The sequence below is a fragment of the Rhinatrema bivittatum genome, chromosome 2, assembly GCF_901001135.1.
Source record: "Rhinatrema bivittatum chromosome 2, aRhiBiv1.1, whole genome shotgun sequence".
NCBI classification, from domain to species: Eukaryota; Metazoa; Chordata; class Amphibia; order Gymnophiona; family Rhinatrematidae; genus Rhinatrema; species Rhinatrema bivittatum.
Genome location: NC_042616.1, coordinates 661,205,379 through 661,221,304, shown reverse-complemented (window position 1 = coordinate 661,221,304; position 15,926 = coordinate 661,205,379). Strand labels below are relative to the sequence as shown.

The 15,926-nt window shown below is 46.1% G+C and overlaps 1 protein-coding gene across 1 annotated transcript in view; it reads right to left on the bottom strand.

Annotated features, from left to right (window-relative positions):
• PREX2 (phosphatidylinositol-3,4,5-trisphosphate dependent Rac exchange factor 2) overlaps positions 1 to 15,926 on the bottom strand; it is a 922,406-nt gene that overhangs the window by 775,561 nt on the left and 130,919 nt on the right. Inside the window, exons 2-3 of the mRNA XM_029591436.1 lie at positions 8,932 to 9,003; positions 8,691 to 8,813 (exon numbers count right to left, since the gene is read on the bottom strand). Coding sequence (XP_029447296.1) covers positions 8,691 to 8,813; positions 8,932 to 9,003 — 195 coding nt within the window. The remainder of the gene's footprint in view (positions 1 to 8,690; positions 8,814 to 8,931; positions 9,004 to 15,926) is intronic.

The window sequence follows — 15,926 nt, the reverse complement described above, 5'->3', positions numbered from 1 at the left end:
AGCCTCTTTCAACAGACAGTAGAGCAAGGGGTCATGGGTGAGGGTAAAAGGGGGTAGACTCTGGAGTAATCTTAGTACAGTGGACCCTTGACTTACGAACTCAATTCATTTGTGAGGGCTGGTTGTAACTCAAGTTGGTTGTAAGACAAGACTATTTTTCCCTTAAGAAATAATGGAAATACCCATAATGCGTTCCAAACCTCCCAAAACACCCCTTACCTGACCTTTTCATAATAAAAAAGGGTTGAACAATATGTCTAATTTACCAGAATCACCAATAATTTTCCTAGTATACTCACCATAAAGTTATAAAATGTGCCTAGCCTACCAGAAACAACAATTTCATACTGTACTCACCATTCAAGTTGACATCTTTGGCTTGCAGGAAGGGAGAAGGGGAAGGATTCCCCCCTCCCTACCCCCTCAGAGCACATCTCTGGCCCCCAAATACTCATTTCCCCCTCCCAGCATACTCATTCCTCCCCTCCTGATACCTTGCTGTAGCCAGCTGAGTACTACACTCCCTTTCTGCTGCTGCACAGAAGCTTCCTTGTTCACCAGTGATGCTGTTGCTTGCTGCAATGCCGTGCAAGGTCTGCTTACGTGTTCCTGTGAACATTTGCAGTTCTGGGTGCGCCTGAGATGGACAGGACTCATCGGAAGCAGCAGCAGCCAATCACTGCAACAGCAGAGCAGAAGTCCCACCCACCAAGCCCCAAAAAATGCGATTGATAGGAAAAAACGCCCAATTAGAAGCAACCGCAAGCACAAACAGATACACATGGTCTTGGCTGGCATTCAGGTTGTAACTCAAGACTTTGATTGTAACTCAAAGCTAAAATTTTGGTTGTAACCCAAGTTGTTCGTATGTCAGACCAGTTGTAATTCGAGGGTCCACTGTAGTGGATACATGGAACGACCTCCCAGTAGAGGTGGTGGAGGCAAAAACTAGGGGTGTGCATTCGGATTGACCGCATTAGTAAAACGCAACTCATATTTTTTTTTTACTTAAAAAATTGATTCGACATAAACGATCGGATTTCCCACATATCGAACATAGATATGTTCGATATGTGGGAAATCGCGATTGTTGAGCCAAAATAAAAATATAAACCCCCTCACCCTCCTTAATCCCCCCCCCCCCAACTTACCACAACTCCCTGGTGATGGAGCGAGGAGTGAGGACGCCATTTCTGCAATCCTTGGCGAGAAGCATGTGACGTCGGCGGCACGTCGAGTGACGCCGGCGTCACGTGATTCCCGGCTCGTTCGCGCCAGAGGGCTCGTTCGGCCCAAAAAGAACTTTTGGCCAGCTTGGGGGGGCCTCCGGCGCGAACGAGCCGGGAATCACGTGACGCCGACGTCACGTGATTCCCGGCAAGTTCGCGCCGGACGGCTCGTTCGGCCCAAAAAGAACTTTTGGCCAGCTTGAGGGGGTCCCCCCCAAGCTGGCCAAAAGTTCTTTTTGGGCCGAACGAGCCGTCCGGCGCGAACGAGCCGGGAATCACGTGACGCCGCGTCACTCGACGTGCCACCGACGTCACATGCTTCTCGCCAAGGATTGCAGAAATGACGTCCTCACTCCTCGCTCGATCACCAGGGAGTTGTGGTAAGTCTGGGGGGGGATTAAGGAGGGTGAGGGGGTTTACATTTTTTTTTTGCACATATGTACATATACCCAACTCATTGGATTTTTTTTATGTCCATATTGGCCGCAAGTGGGACCCCCTTTCGGACATAAAAAATATGAACATAAAATTTTGCTCTGCACATCCCTAGCAAAAACTGTATATGAATTTAAGAAAGCATGGGAAAAGTACAGGGGATCTCTGAGGGAGTGATGGGAATCAAATTGGATGGATGGGCAGATTAGATGGGCACTATGGTCTGTTTCTATGTATTGTAGGTGAGGTCTCACCAAGGACCTGTACAATGGCATAATCACTTCCTTTCTTTTTTTTTTTTTAACTTGTTATGGCTCTCCTTATGCACCCTAGAATTTTCTTGGATCTGGCGATTGCTTTGTCACACTGTTTTGCTACTTTGAAACCATCAAATATAATCACCCCAGAGGTCTCTTTCTGGCTCTGTAAATATCAGTAACTCATCTATCATGAAAACTTCTATAGGTTAAAGTGAGGTACATATAAATAGAAAGGCAAGATGACGCTAACTTTTTAAAATCTACTTTGTTAATTCAGTGCAGGGGTTAGAACTGTTCAATGAAAATTGCAAATTCCCTGCAATTTGTGACTTCTTGCCCTTCGTCTTTATTACATTATGTATGAGAAGGCAACACAGTGCTAAACAATGCGTAATGGTTTTCATGAAATGCTTTGTGCTGCTAAGAAGACTCTTTACTAGTGCCCCAAATTTACTGCTGTAACAAATCAGGCGTAAATTGGTTCTTAGTGGTTTTAAAAGGCTTGCTGGAGGTTGAAAAAAACAATTTGTCATGTACTATTCCTCTTTCAAGTATCGACCTGAGTCATGAATGTATTGATCTGACCCTATGAATGTATAGACCCATATTATGAATGTGTCAAACAATCGAATAGCCATGATCTATGAATGACTCTTGTGAACCGTTGTGATCTTTATTAGGAATGACTGTATATAAAATGCTTAAATAAATAAATAAATATGAGGCTCACTTTAGAAAATTATCCACATAGGGATAGTTTTGTTGATTTCCTTTCTGCTTGTCCTCACCGATGGGAAAATCAATTTTCTCACCTCTGTCCTTCCTTGATGGCTGAGTTCGATGCCAGACCCATCATTTTAAAACGGCACTTGAATGCACTTTGCTACCTCGAGTTAACATATTTTTTATGCGATCAGTGTGTACTGCCAGAATGATAACGAGTGCTATTTCTGGAGTAGTACTTTGCACTTATTGGACCTAATCCAATATTGAGTACCTTCCTTTTTCTAATCTTTTTCACTCTTGGTCTAGGGGAAAGAGGAAAAGTGGCTGCCACTATTGTTGCAAACCTTGCTGGTCTAGTTCTTTGGCTCATTGAGATATTGGTATGGCCCCAGGAACATACCTGTGAGAGATATCCCATATGATTTGGTCTAGGCTGTGATATTATTCTAAGGAAAACTGCAGAGCTTTTTCAGAGAGCTGGAAGGTCTACGGAGCTGGAGCTGTTGTGGAAATGAAGCCCACTACTGTAATTGTGGTGATAGCCTAGAATCAAATATTTTTCCTGAGGCACAGAAGTCCATTGGCAAACTGTAGGAAAGACTATAAAAGAGCTTTCAAACTTCATGAACCAGTGAGATTATTGAAAGGAGAAAGGGATTAAGTCACTTTCAGGCCGATGCAATAAGGCATGCGCAAAAAACGGGCGCTCATATTGATGGCAACTTTCAAACCAGCGTGAGGGTGCCCTATGAGCACGAGCATCGGCATGCGCCCATATACGTGGCCATTTGATAGCATACACGCATATGTGTGCCCATGTTATAAAATATCCTGACTGCGGGAACATGTGTTCCCAATTTTAAGTGGGGCGCGCCTATACGTGTAATTCCTGCTTCTACCAAGTCGGGGAATTTTAAAATGGGCACAGGTCCACACCATTTCTAGGTACATCAGTTTGTCCATCAGTACGTCCAGTTAGCAGCTAGGTCCTCCAAACCCCCCTGATTGAATAGTATTCACTCCCCCTACTTACCCCAGACCCTTAAAACCCCTCAGGTATACTTAGGTGTTCCCTAGCAGAAGTAAACATAAGCAGCAGGGGATCTGGGAGCCCACCCAGGCATGTAAGTATACTATTTACAAACACATCTCTTGATCATGCCCTGAAATGCCCATGTCCCACCCAGACCAAACCCCACCCCTTTCTTAAAACTTTTGATGTGTGCACAGTGGGAGATATGTGTGCATCTGGGTGGCTTTTAAAATTTGGTGAGCCCGCACGAGCCTGACTTGTGCACGTACCTCCTGATTTTGGTGTATGCTGGGCTTTTAAAATTCCCCTCATATTGTGTTCCTAATGTATATGCATCCACATACCCTATGCGCCTCATGCAATATTTAAATGAGGAAGAAAATGGAGTGGCATGCAAAAAGGGCACGCTAAGGAGAAATCTGCATTTTTGGCACGCAAACGTTTATTACATCGAGCGCACGGATGTCTAAATTATGCGTTCCTAACAAAAGTGCATCATTTACATGAAATTACAGAAATCTGCAATGTGTGCTGTTTACCAAAAGGAAAGCAATCACCCACGAGTTTTTCAGGTGTCCTTTAGCTAATCATTATGCTGTACTCCACTACTTCCTATATTCATTTTTTTTTTAACCCCAAATAACGAAATCTTATACTAATCTCTTTAAACAACCCGACCCTATAAGGGACACATTTATTGCAACACAGAGAACCACATTTTTTATGTTTCTCATGAGCCCTTTACTGCAAGTAAACTTTACTCCACTTCCAGGGTTGGAATTAATTTTCCGGCATAAAAATGTGGGGTAGATTTTAAAAGCCCTACGTGCGCCGGCCTCTTTTACAAAGGCCCGGCCATGCGCGCAAAGCCCCGGGTTGCGTCAAATGTCCCGGGGCTTTGAAAAAGGGTCGGGGAGGGGCGGTCCGGGGAGGGCAGGGGTGGGTGGGGCCAGAGGCCTCCGGCACAGTGGCCAATTGCCTAGGCAGGTGCAGCAGGTAAAATAATTTGCGGGGGGGGCTAGAATAGGGATAGGGGGTAGGTTGCTTAGGGGAAGGGGAAGGGAAGTTAGGGTAGGGGATTGGGAAGTTCCTTCCCAAGGGGAACAGGTGAAGGCTGCGGCGTCGGCGTACACAGGTTGCACAATTGTGCTCCCCCTTGCGCGCGCCGACCCCCGATTTTATAACACGTGTGCACCTACGCGCGCATGTTATAAAACTGGGCATCCATGTGTGCGCGCCGGGTAGCGTGCGCACATGGATACCCGCGCGCAACTTTATAAAATCTACCCCTGTGTGCATTGGGCACTCTCCATTGGGACACACTTTCCTGCATCCGGCAACAGTAGCTAATGTCTTCATTTGCATGGAATTTAAATGCAATGGGTGCTATCCCGCACAGGTTTGTTAAAGCGCATGTTGTTTAGATGCGCTAAGCTTCTTGCTGCATCAGACCCTATTATTGCCTGAAATGTGCACCCAACCATGAGTAAAACCGTGTGCTAGGCATGGCGCACCTTATTGCATCAGCCTATTTGTGAGGTAATGTCTCCAGGGCAAACCCAAAATAGCCTGGTAATTGAAGATCTTTTCTTTTTGCTGCTATGGGAGGAAGCACTACTGAAGGGTGAATACTAGGGATGTGCAGACCAAAAGTTTAAGTTCATAAGTCCATAAGTCGAAAGGGGGTCCCATTTGCGGTCAATATGGACATATGGAGAATTCCATAAGTTGAGTCTATGTCCATATGTGCAAATAAAAATTTAAACCCCTCACCCGCCTTAATCCCGCCCCCCCCCAAGACTTACCCAAAACTCCCTGGTGGTCCAGCGGGGTCAGGACGCCATTCCTGAACTCCTTTGCAAGGAGCACGTGACGTCGGCGTCACGTCGGAGTGACGCGGCGTCACGTGATTCCCCTCGGGTTCGCTCCCGGAACCCTCGTTGGGCCCAAAAGGCACTTTTGGCCAGCTTGGGGGGGCCTCCTGACCCCCTCAAGCTGGCCAAAAGTTCCTTTTGGGCCCAACGAGGGGTCCCGGAGCGAACCCGAGGGGAATCACGTGACGTCGGCGTCACGTCGGAGTGACGCGGCGTCACGTGATTCCCCTCGGGTTCGCTCCGGGACCCCTCGGGCTCAAAAGGAACTTTTGGCCAGCTTGGGGGGGCCCTCCTGACCCCCCCAAGCTGGCCAAAAGTGCCTTTTGGGCCCAACGAGGGTTCCGGGAGCGAACCCGAGGGGAATCACGTGACGTCGGAGTGACGCGGCGTCACGTGATTCCCCTTGGGTTCGCTCCGGGACCCCTCGTTGGGCTCAAAAGACACTTTTGGCCAGCTTGGAGGGGCCTCCTGACCCCCCCAAGCTGGCCAAAAGTGCCTTTTGGGCCCGAGGGGTCCGGGAGCGAACCCGAGGGGAATCACGTGACGTCGGCGTCACGTCGGAGTGACGCGGCGTCACGTGATTCCCCTCGGGTTCGCTCCGGGACCCCTCGTTGGGCTCAAAAGGAACTTTTGGCCAGCTTGGGGGGGCCTCCTGCTTCAGCATGAATGTATGAGCTTTATCATAAATATCAATTTCCTGAATCTTGCTGGTTAATCACCAGCAAATTCACTGGATTATCTAGACTGGAAATTCTGTGTCTTCTGAAGATTATATCAAGCTAAACACTTTGTAAATGCTATTGCATTTCATTTATTCTAGGTTTTTTTTTTTTGGTTTGTTTTTTTTGCTAGGAGAGGTCATAGTAGTCTGTAAAGAAATACATATTAGACCCCGAGGGGAATCGCGTGACGCGGCGTCACGTGATTCCCCTCGGGTTCGCTCCCGGACCCCTCGTTGGGCCCAAAAGGAACTTTTGGCCAGCTTGGGGTAGCCTCCTGACCCCCCAAGCTGGCCAAAAGTACCTTTTGAGCCCAACGAGGGGTCCGGGAGTGAACCCGAGGGGAATCCCGTGACGTTGGCGTGACGTCGGAATGACGCGGCGTCACGGGATTCCCCTCGGGTTCGCTCCCGGACCCCTCGTTGGGCTCAAAAGGCACTTTTGGCCAGCTTGGGGGGGTCAGGAGGCCCCCCCAAGCTGGCCAAAAGTGCCGTTTGGGTCCAACGAGGGGTCCGGGAGCGGAACCGCGATGGACCACGTGACGTCGGAGTGACGCGGACGTCACGTGATTCCCCACGCGTCCGCTCCTGGACCCTCACGGAACTTTTGGCCAGCTTGGGGAGTTTTGGTAAGTCTTGGGGGGGGGGGGGATTAAGGAGGGTGAGGGGGTTTAAATTTTTATTTAGATCAACAATCGCGATTTCCAACGTATTCAACATAGCTATGTTGAATAAGTTGGAAATCCGATCGTTTACGCCTCATCATTTTTTTAAGTTAAAAAAAAAATAAGTTGCGTTTTCCATTTAAGTTCAAAACGAATGCACACCCCTAGTGAATACCTCTTAGAGGTGTAATGTCAGTAGCTGCATTCACTCTGCTAAGTTTACTTGTGGACTGAAGGCAGTCTGAAGTCAGAGACTTCGGAGCCTTCTTGGAAGTGGAGAAAGACTGAAAAAAAAAAAAAGCTATTCTCGCCTACTTGTGTGAGGATTGTATTGCATGTTGGATGCTCTACAATTCTGAAGACATGTTGGAAGTACTACGCTGTTTGGATCCTGTTATGAATTAGTGTAAACAAAAGCATCCAAGTTTGGAACATAGCACCAACGTGACTTGTAATTTTTGAAAACCATAACAGGAAGAAAAAGTAATTGATTCCCTGAAGAGTGTAGAGCTTAACCTCTTAGCCACCTGTAATCCACTGTAAGATTAGTTAAAATTGAACCCACACAGTTATCCTCACATTTACTGAGGAGCAAAAGTACACACTGGTGCAAGAAAAATGAATTATCCTCTTCTCCTCTGCTTTGCGACAAAGGCTTATGTAATTGAAAGGGCAATTTTCCATGCATCCACCACCGTATAAGAAGATATTTCTTCACAGAAAGGGTGGTGGAACAAAGATAGTAGCAGAATTCAAGAAAGTTTAGGATAAACAAGAGGAAATCTTATTGGCAAGAAGAAGGAAACAAATTACTGGGTTAATATGCAAGGAGCAGCAGTTGAACCCAAAACCGCAATGAAATGATTATATTCTGCTTCCAGAAAAGGCATGGGGTAACCTGCACGGAGCCCCAGTTTTAACCCTAAACAGCTGGCACCGGGGTAGATGCAATCCTAAACAGAAGGCATGGGGCAGCAGGCATAACCCTAAACACCTTGCTGGGCAGATTGGATGGGCCATTTTGGTCTTTTTCTGCCATTGTGTGCTATGTTATTATATAAAAAGCCATTTACCTGGAAAGGATGTTCGAAGATTTCCTACCATCTATGCAGTTAAAATTATTCACAGGCATCAACAATGCATGTGCTCTGCCTGCAGGAAGAGTAGGAGGGCTTGGAGGTACAGTTAGGTCAGGGGAAGTAATGACATGTATAGTTTTGCATTTTCAAAGGGAAAGAATGCTGGCACTTTCCTTTTGAGAGCCAGTATTTATTTATTTATTTGATTTTATATACTGATATTCATGGGTAAAGGTGCCTGCCGACTTTGGTACTACCTGAAGACATTTGAAAATTGTCTCCCTAAGGAGTGGGGGATTCATGGAAGAGGAAAACAATGGAAAAAAATAGAACCCAAACGTGCTTTGATTACATGTAAATATTAAAATAATTAATTTTTTTTTAAAGCTGAGTGAAAAATGAATGAAAAATGAAATAGTGCTGACTAGTGGAAAGAGCAGAGGTGCATGCATTAAAAAAAAAAAAAGAATATAAATATTATTTGCAGCACTCCTGCATTGCTGTTTTCCTTTCTGTTCAGGAAAAATGGCACCAACTGAGAGATAAGACTGATGCTTAAAGCAAAATGAAATGTGAAGATTACATCAAACACTGATTTCAATTTTTGGTCACTAGATTTTGATTTATAAGAAAAAGATATTTCACGTGAGTCATGGTAAAACAGGACGTACAAACTGCAGAAAGCATGTCCCCACTTCTTGTTGTGCATTCGGTTCAGGCTGCAAGTGCTCCTCCACAATGGCCAGGAATTCCCTGTGTATCGCAAGTATATCCTCCATGTTTGAAAATAGCATCTACAAAGAGGCGAGTAAAAAAATAAAATACTAAATGCAACAGGAAACAACAGTACAAGCAAAAAAAAACAAGAAAAATATTCAGAAAAATGTATACGGAATTTTAAAAAGCACCAACCTTTACGGTTTCCTCTGTAATGTTTTTATCAGTCCTGGCTGCAGCACATTGGATCATTCGGTGCAGGAATGCCTGAAAGAAATCAGATGAAAATATAAAATTTTACAGTTTCAGATACTTCCATTTCTAAGAGAAATATGATATGTGTGCTAGCACAGAAGAGTTCCTGAAACTTGCGCCCAGTTTCAACTTGTTCTTAAGCCAAAGGTTCATCCTACTGGAAACCCTGAATTAGCCAAACTGATGGGAAAAGCGTGGGCTTTCTGCTCTGTCAAATGCAGCATTTACCTTGCACACTGCAGTGAATATTTAGCTGTGAATCTGATTTTGTGGGGGCAGCTCAACAGGATTTCAGGAAGGTTGAGCACTTCCCTAAAGTTCCCAATAATTGATAGAAAGTGAGAAGTAACAGAATGTAAGCAAAGCTTTCAGTCTCATTCATTTTAGAAATAATTACTCTCTCGCATCTTCATATTTCCAGTAATTTCAATGTTACAAGATCTTTTCTCATTTTTTTCTTCTCAGAAGTGTCTAAAAAACATATGATGCAAAGAATACTCTGATTCTGTTAATGAGCCATTCAAGAAAATATCGTTTTTACTTATACATACAAAGTTTTCTAAAAACCTTTATGCAGATCTGACAGTTACTCATTTCTGGTTCTCAGCCCACTGTATAAGGGATATAAGGCCCAAGCAAGAGGTCAAGGTCTGGAGCAGCAAGCTGAGGGTGGATGTGGACACAAAGAAGACATTGAAGAATAAGAAAGATAATCTGGATAGACTGGACTTGAAGACAAGGCTGGACTAGGCTGGACTGGAAGGCACAGCAAGGTTGGATGAGAGGACTAAGCAGAAACACAAGAGAAGCAACATGCACTTCACAGGATGCAGGAGACCTGTTGATGAGGCGAAGTAGGTATGTCCAGGGGCCCTTATATAGGTCAGTGGCTGGTGAAGGCATCTAAGGGCACCATGCAAATATTGAGTGGTATTCCCTGTGCTAATACGTCACACAAAGGGGAGGTACTGAGTGACGTATGTGTGGGAGTGTCAGTGACAAGGAGATTTAACTCAGTTCCTGGGGTTGCTCTGTACCAGACGGAAGAAAATTCCATATTGTGTATGAGTAACCCTGTTGTTTGAGAGGAGGTTGTTCGAGAATGCACATCAAAATGATTTAAAACTTGATTAGAGTTGTGTAGTTTAATTTTTGTGGTGTTTTTGACACAGAGCATTACCCTTGATAAAGGACTAGTATGTCCAAAACACGGTCCCGTGTCAGGAGACCTGAGTACAGCGATGAGAACAACCAGTACTAAATAGATTCAGAAGATTATTCTACAAATCATAATGTGGAGATAATCGACCGTCGGGAAAAACAACAGCTGTAACGGAATGACTGGCTCATTTGAAATAAGCTAAGTAGTTCATGGATGGACTTTTTAACTGTTCCATATAAAAAAAAGTTTCAAAAAATACTGTTGCATATAATATCGAGCAATAAGTGACTTATGATTACATATAAGACAGAGTCCTAAAGCGTTAAGCTATATGATGAAGCCTATTATGATGGTCACTAACTCCTAATCCAGAAATTGTCTTGTCTCATTATCAGCGTTAGTGAATGTTGCAAGTGGGGATGTATGTTGGAGTATGAGTAATGTAACTTTTACACATAGAAACATAGAAATGACGGCAGAAAAAGACCACTCGGCCCATCCAGTCTGCCCAGCAAGCTTCGACTTTTATTTTCCCATGCTTAACTGTTTCCCCAAAAACCAACTTCAGGGCTCTTGTTGGTAACTGTTTGATTCAAATTTCCTGCCATCTCCTGTCATTGATGCAGAAAGTAATGTTGGTTGCATCAAAGGTGAGCATAAGACTTATGTTTAAGGGTTGTAACTGCCGCATCAAGCAAGTTACCCCGATGCTTGTTCACCCAGACTGCACAGATCAATGTCTTGTTGGTTGTTGCCTGAATGTAAATCCTGTTTTCAAGATGTACACATAATACATCTTGGTCAGGACCAATAGTGCTGCATGATTAATTCCAATGTCTGGGTAATGCCAGGATGAGCAGATAGTCATGGGCCCACTTGAAAACCTTCTGACAAAAGTGTCGGGGTACCAAGTCTTGCCAAGTGGAACTATAAAAGTGGTGGCGACCATAATTTTAGCTGGGTCAATAATATGCTGTGGGTGTTGCAGGGCCCCTTCAGTATCAAATGACCGGGAGAGAGCATCAGCTCGATGGTTCTTGTCAGCTTTTCAGTACCGCAGCTCGAAATCAAATTGATTGAAAAACAAAGACCAGTGGACTTGCCTGGGGTTTAACCTTTGAGACTTGCCAAATGTTCAAGGTTCTTGTGATCCATATAAATGGTTATTTGGTACTGGGCCCCCTCCAGCAGATGTTGCCATTCTTCTAAGGCTAGTTTGACAGCTAGCAGCTCACGGTCACCAATGGTATAATTTCTCTCTGCCAGAAAAGGCTGAACTAAATGAGAAGATGAAGCAGGAATGCAGGACAAACAACACACACTGTACAGGATACAGGAGACCCATTGCTGAGGCAAAGTAGGAATGTCTCAAGGCTCCTTATATAGGGCAGTGGCTGGTGATGTCATTCAAGGGTGCTGTCGCCTTTTCCCACCGCGAGCCCTATTAAATGAGCTGACGGGTGAGTAGCTCATGCCTAAGAGGAAGGGATGAGGCAGCAGCCCTGGTGGGAATCCCGCCACGCCCGAGAGCATGGTGGGGCTTTTGCCGCAGAGGGGAGACCCAGCATTTATTGGCATCGGGGGGGTAAGTGCGGTGGCCTGCAGTGGATGTCCCACAGGCTGCCAAACGTAACATACTGCGCTAAACATAAACATTTTTGGTGGCCTAGCAATAACATACTGCAAACCTTTTACAACCAGTAGCACTAGATTGATTAATACGGTGTATGCACATGCATTGGACACCTTACAAATTTTCATTATACGTAGGAAGCAGGGAGGAAAACCTGCCTAAACAGAGTGCAATAGAAATACAATCTCAAAGGCCTACAAATAATGTTCTCTAATATAGCAATTATAAAAAAAAATTATAACGTCTTCAAAAACAGTGGCACAGCAATATATTAGGATGGAAAACTTCCCATGTACAAGAAAAATCTGATTATCAGCCTGTTAATGCTAGAGATGTAAGCATGGCTTATATTTTATAAAGTAAGCAATCAAGTGTTGGGGTTTTTTTGGGGTTTTTTTAAACTGCTCCTGTAAATTAAACATTCTGTAAGCTAAATAAAATGGTTTTTTCTCTGTCAGTATACTGTAATACATTTTCTACAATGCTGATAGAAAAGAAAAAAAATAATTTATCACTAGAAGGCTCCCTGTCATTATAATAGCCCAATTAATCTTATATCTTTTGCGTTACTATAGCCTTTGACTCTATTTTAGATTAGTGGAATAGCCCGTCAAAATAACGAGATAACCCTAATTTGGAGTTTGTGACTATAATATTTCTGATTTTTTCTTGCTTTTTTTCTCCTCCGCATGATATAGTTTAACAAATGGCTGGATATTTTTCTTCATTTATTGTTTACCTTCTATTAAATAACCTGCAGCTTGTTTATATTTGCCATGTATTTCTAAAACAAGTTGCTCTTGTATTATCATTGTGAAATTTAATTTAAAAAAAAGTAAAAACAAAGAAGAGATAAAAAGGCATAGTACAGTGCCTTCTGTGGGTTCTGTTGCGCTTCCCAGCCGCGTTGGTGCCGCAACCGGGCCTGCTCATCTGACGCGCCCGTCTACCTCTCCCAATCCCAGCGCTGCTCGTCTGCGGCTTCCACAAGCATCCCCAGACCCATCAGGGCCTTCCACCTCACAGCGCTCCTCGCGCAGGGGTTCGGCGTCCTCCTCGGCATCGGCCCTGCCCCCTAGCACGCAAGTGCGGGGCTCTCCCAACTTTAAAGTGCCAAGCGCGGGAAACTCACAGGCGGCACCCGATTCTGACATCACCTGAGCCCTGTATAAATAGCAGGGCTCAGCCACTAGCTCATTGCCTTGGCAATCGGGTCGTACACTCCGGTGTATTCTAGTTTGCCTGTTCCAGAGTCTCCTATTCCAGTGTCTCTCTTAGTAGTACCCTTCAGACTGATCTCACGGTACTGACCTTTACCTGTTCTCTACGTCTGACTGCTGCCTAGAACCAACCTCTGCCTGTCCACTGACCATGCCTGACCGCTGCCTGGAACCGACCTCTGCCTGTCCACTGACCGCTGCCTGGGACTTGACCTTTGCCTGACCTGACTATTCCCGGACTGACTACAGGTACTGACTCTGCTTCGGCTGACCATTCTGAACTGTTACTCTGGCCTTGATCCTCGCTATCCACTCGGACACTTTATTCTGGCCTCCTGCGACCTCTGGACATTCTTGCTTGGGCATTGAGCACGCACCCTTCTTCGTGGTGGGTTCTCCCCTGAACTTCCTCTCTAGGAGACCCTGCGAGGCCCACCTAAGACAAGGCAGCCCGGGTACCCAAGGGCTCAACCTGCGGAAACCCCGGGTTCCTATTGGCGAAGCTCCAGCTAGTCTCTGTCTCCTCCTGTGCTCCACCTCCTGTGACAGGTGCTCTCTGTGTCTGATCAGAGGGCCATACCAATCTTGCACCAGGCCAAGGGGCCATCTCCAGTGCAACAGGTTGCCAAACCATGGACCCGTGCCTAGCTGTTCATGTCCGAGAACAACAGCGAACCCTGGAAGCATTAGCTTCATCTGTGGAGAGACTATGGTCTCAATTAGAGGATTCTTTTATGGCCAATTCAGGGGGTCTGGCTCAAACCCTGCCCCCGTGGCCATCATTGGCCCTCCCAGCTCCACCCTGCTTCAATGGGAATTCAAGCCTCTGCCGAGGCTTCATCAACCATTCTTTTATGCAATTTGCACTGCAGCCTTCACTGTTTCCGAATGAAACCACCAAGATCACCTTCATCCTCTCACGCCTTGAAGGGAAAGCCCTGGCATGGACTTCCCCACTTTGGGAGCATTCTGATACTATCCTCTGCCATCTCTCCCACTTCATTTCCATTTTCAACCAGACCTTCGGGGATCCCGGCAGACAGACTGTTGCAGGTCACCATCTTCTTCACCTCCGTCAAGGCTCGCATTCGCTCACCAAATTCACGATAGAATTCAGAACACTAGCCATGGAACTGGGGTGGCTAGAGTACTGCCTATGGGCAATCTATATAGAGGGCCTGTCTCCTGCCCTCAAGGATGAGCTGGCTGCTAGTGAGAACCCCACATCTCTTGAAGACCTGATTTCCCTGGTTGGCAAGATTGACCATCACCTACATCAGCGACACCAGGAGGTAAAGGTCTTCCGGCCTCCTGCCTTATGCCCAGCTCGTGCTAAGAGCCCTCAATTGAAGGCCTTACCGGCACCTCCTCCATCACCAGATGAACCTATGCAGATTAATCGCAGGTGCTTGTCCCCTGAAGAGCGCCTCCGACATAAGAAACAAGGCCTTTGCCTCTATTGTGGTGGTTCCGGACACCTCCTGCAATCCTGCCCCGTACAGCCGGGAAACTGCAAAGCCTGAGCCCAGCAGGGGTCCTGAGCTTGGGCGATACTGTTACTGGCCCCCAATTATTACTTTCTGGTCCCTCTTTAGGGAATCATGCTCCTTTACCACTACCGCACTCGTGGACCCTGGGGCAAGTGGCAATTTTATTCTGGATGATATCGTCACAGTACTCCAGATCCCACTTCAACCTCTGGAAGCACCTCTCTGCATCACATCAATCCAGGGAGAGCACCTCCCCGGACGCATTACTCATTGCACCGTGGCCTTATGCCTCACCGTGGGAACCCTCCATGAAGAGGAAATTTCTCAGTTCGTCTTAAAGCGTTTCTCGCATCTGGTAATAGGGATGTGAATTGGGCTTCGGATGATTGAAAATATTGTACGATATTTTCAAAATCGTCAGAAATCGGGGGCTCCCCCAAAATGATAGGAAAACCCCATGAAATTGTTCATGGGGGTTCTCATCGTTTTGGGAGAGGGCGGGAAAAACGGCACAAAAAAATAACCCCTAAACCCACCCGACCATTTAAAACTAATCCCTTAGCTTCCCCCACCCTCTTGACCCCCCAAAAACTTTTTACAGGTACCTGGTGGTCCAGTGGGGGTCCTGGAAGCAATCTCCTGCTCCCGGGCCGTCGGCTACCACTAATCAAAATGGCGCCGATGGCCCTTTGCCCTTACCATGTGACAGGGTATCTGTGCCATTGACCGGCACCTGTCACATGGAGGGAGCACTGGATGGCCGGCGCCATCTTTAAAAATGGCACGGGCGCAGCCAATAAACAAAACCGTGACCGAGCCAGACGAAAAAAAAACCCATGATGTGAATCGGAACCGGAATCAGAACCGATTCCGGTTCCGATTCACATCTCTATCTGGTAATCCTAGGACTTCCGTGGCTTCAGGTACACGCACACCACTTCGACTGGCAATCCCTGCAGTTAACTCAGTGGGGACCCCAGTGCCAGAACCGCTGTCTGCGACAGGTGTCACCAGCGGTTACCGTTCTGAACTCTACAACCCTTACCGGGTTATCTGCTCCATATTCTGACTTCAAAGATGTGTTCTCCAAACAAAATGCTGCCTCCACTCCAAGAATTCAATTGTCCCATTGAGCTCCTACCAGGTACCATGCCTCCCAAGGGCAGAACCTACCTCCTCTCGCTTCCGGAAACTCAAGCAATATCAGAGTACATTAAAGAGAACCTGAATACCCTCTACCAGTGTCGCTTTCCATGCCATCACCTGCAGCCCAGTATGGCACAGACAATACGCCGCCTGTGGAATCAGGTCAAAAAAAGACTGGTTCAGGCAGCCAAGTGTGCCGAATGCTTCACGGATGTTCACTGTCACATGGCACCTCTGTTCTGGCCCCGCCAGAAAGTCTGGCTGAGCACTAAACACATCAGACT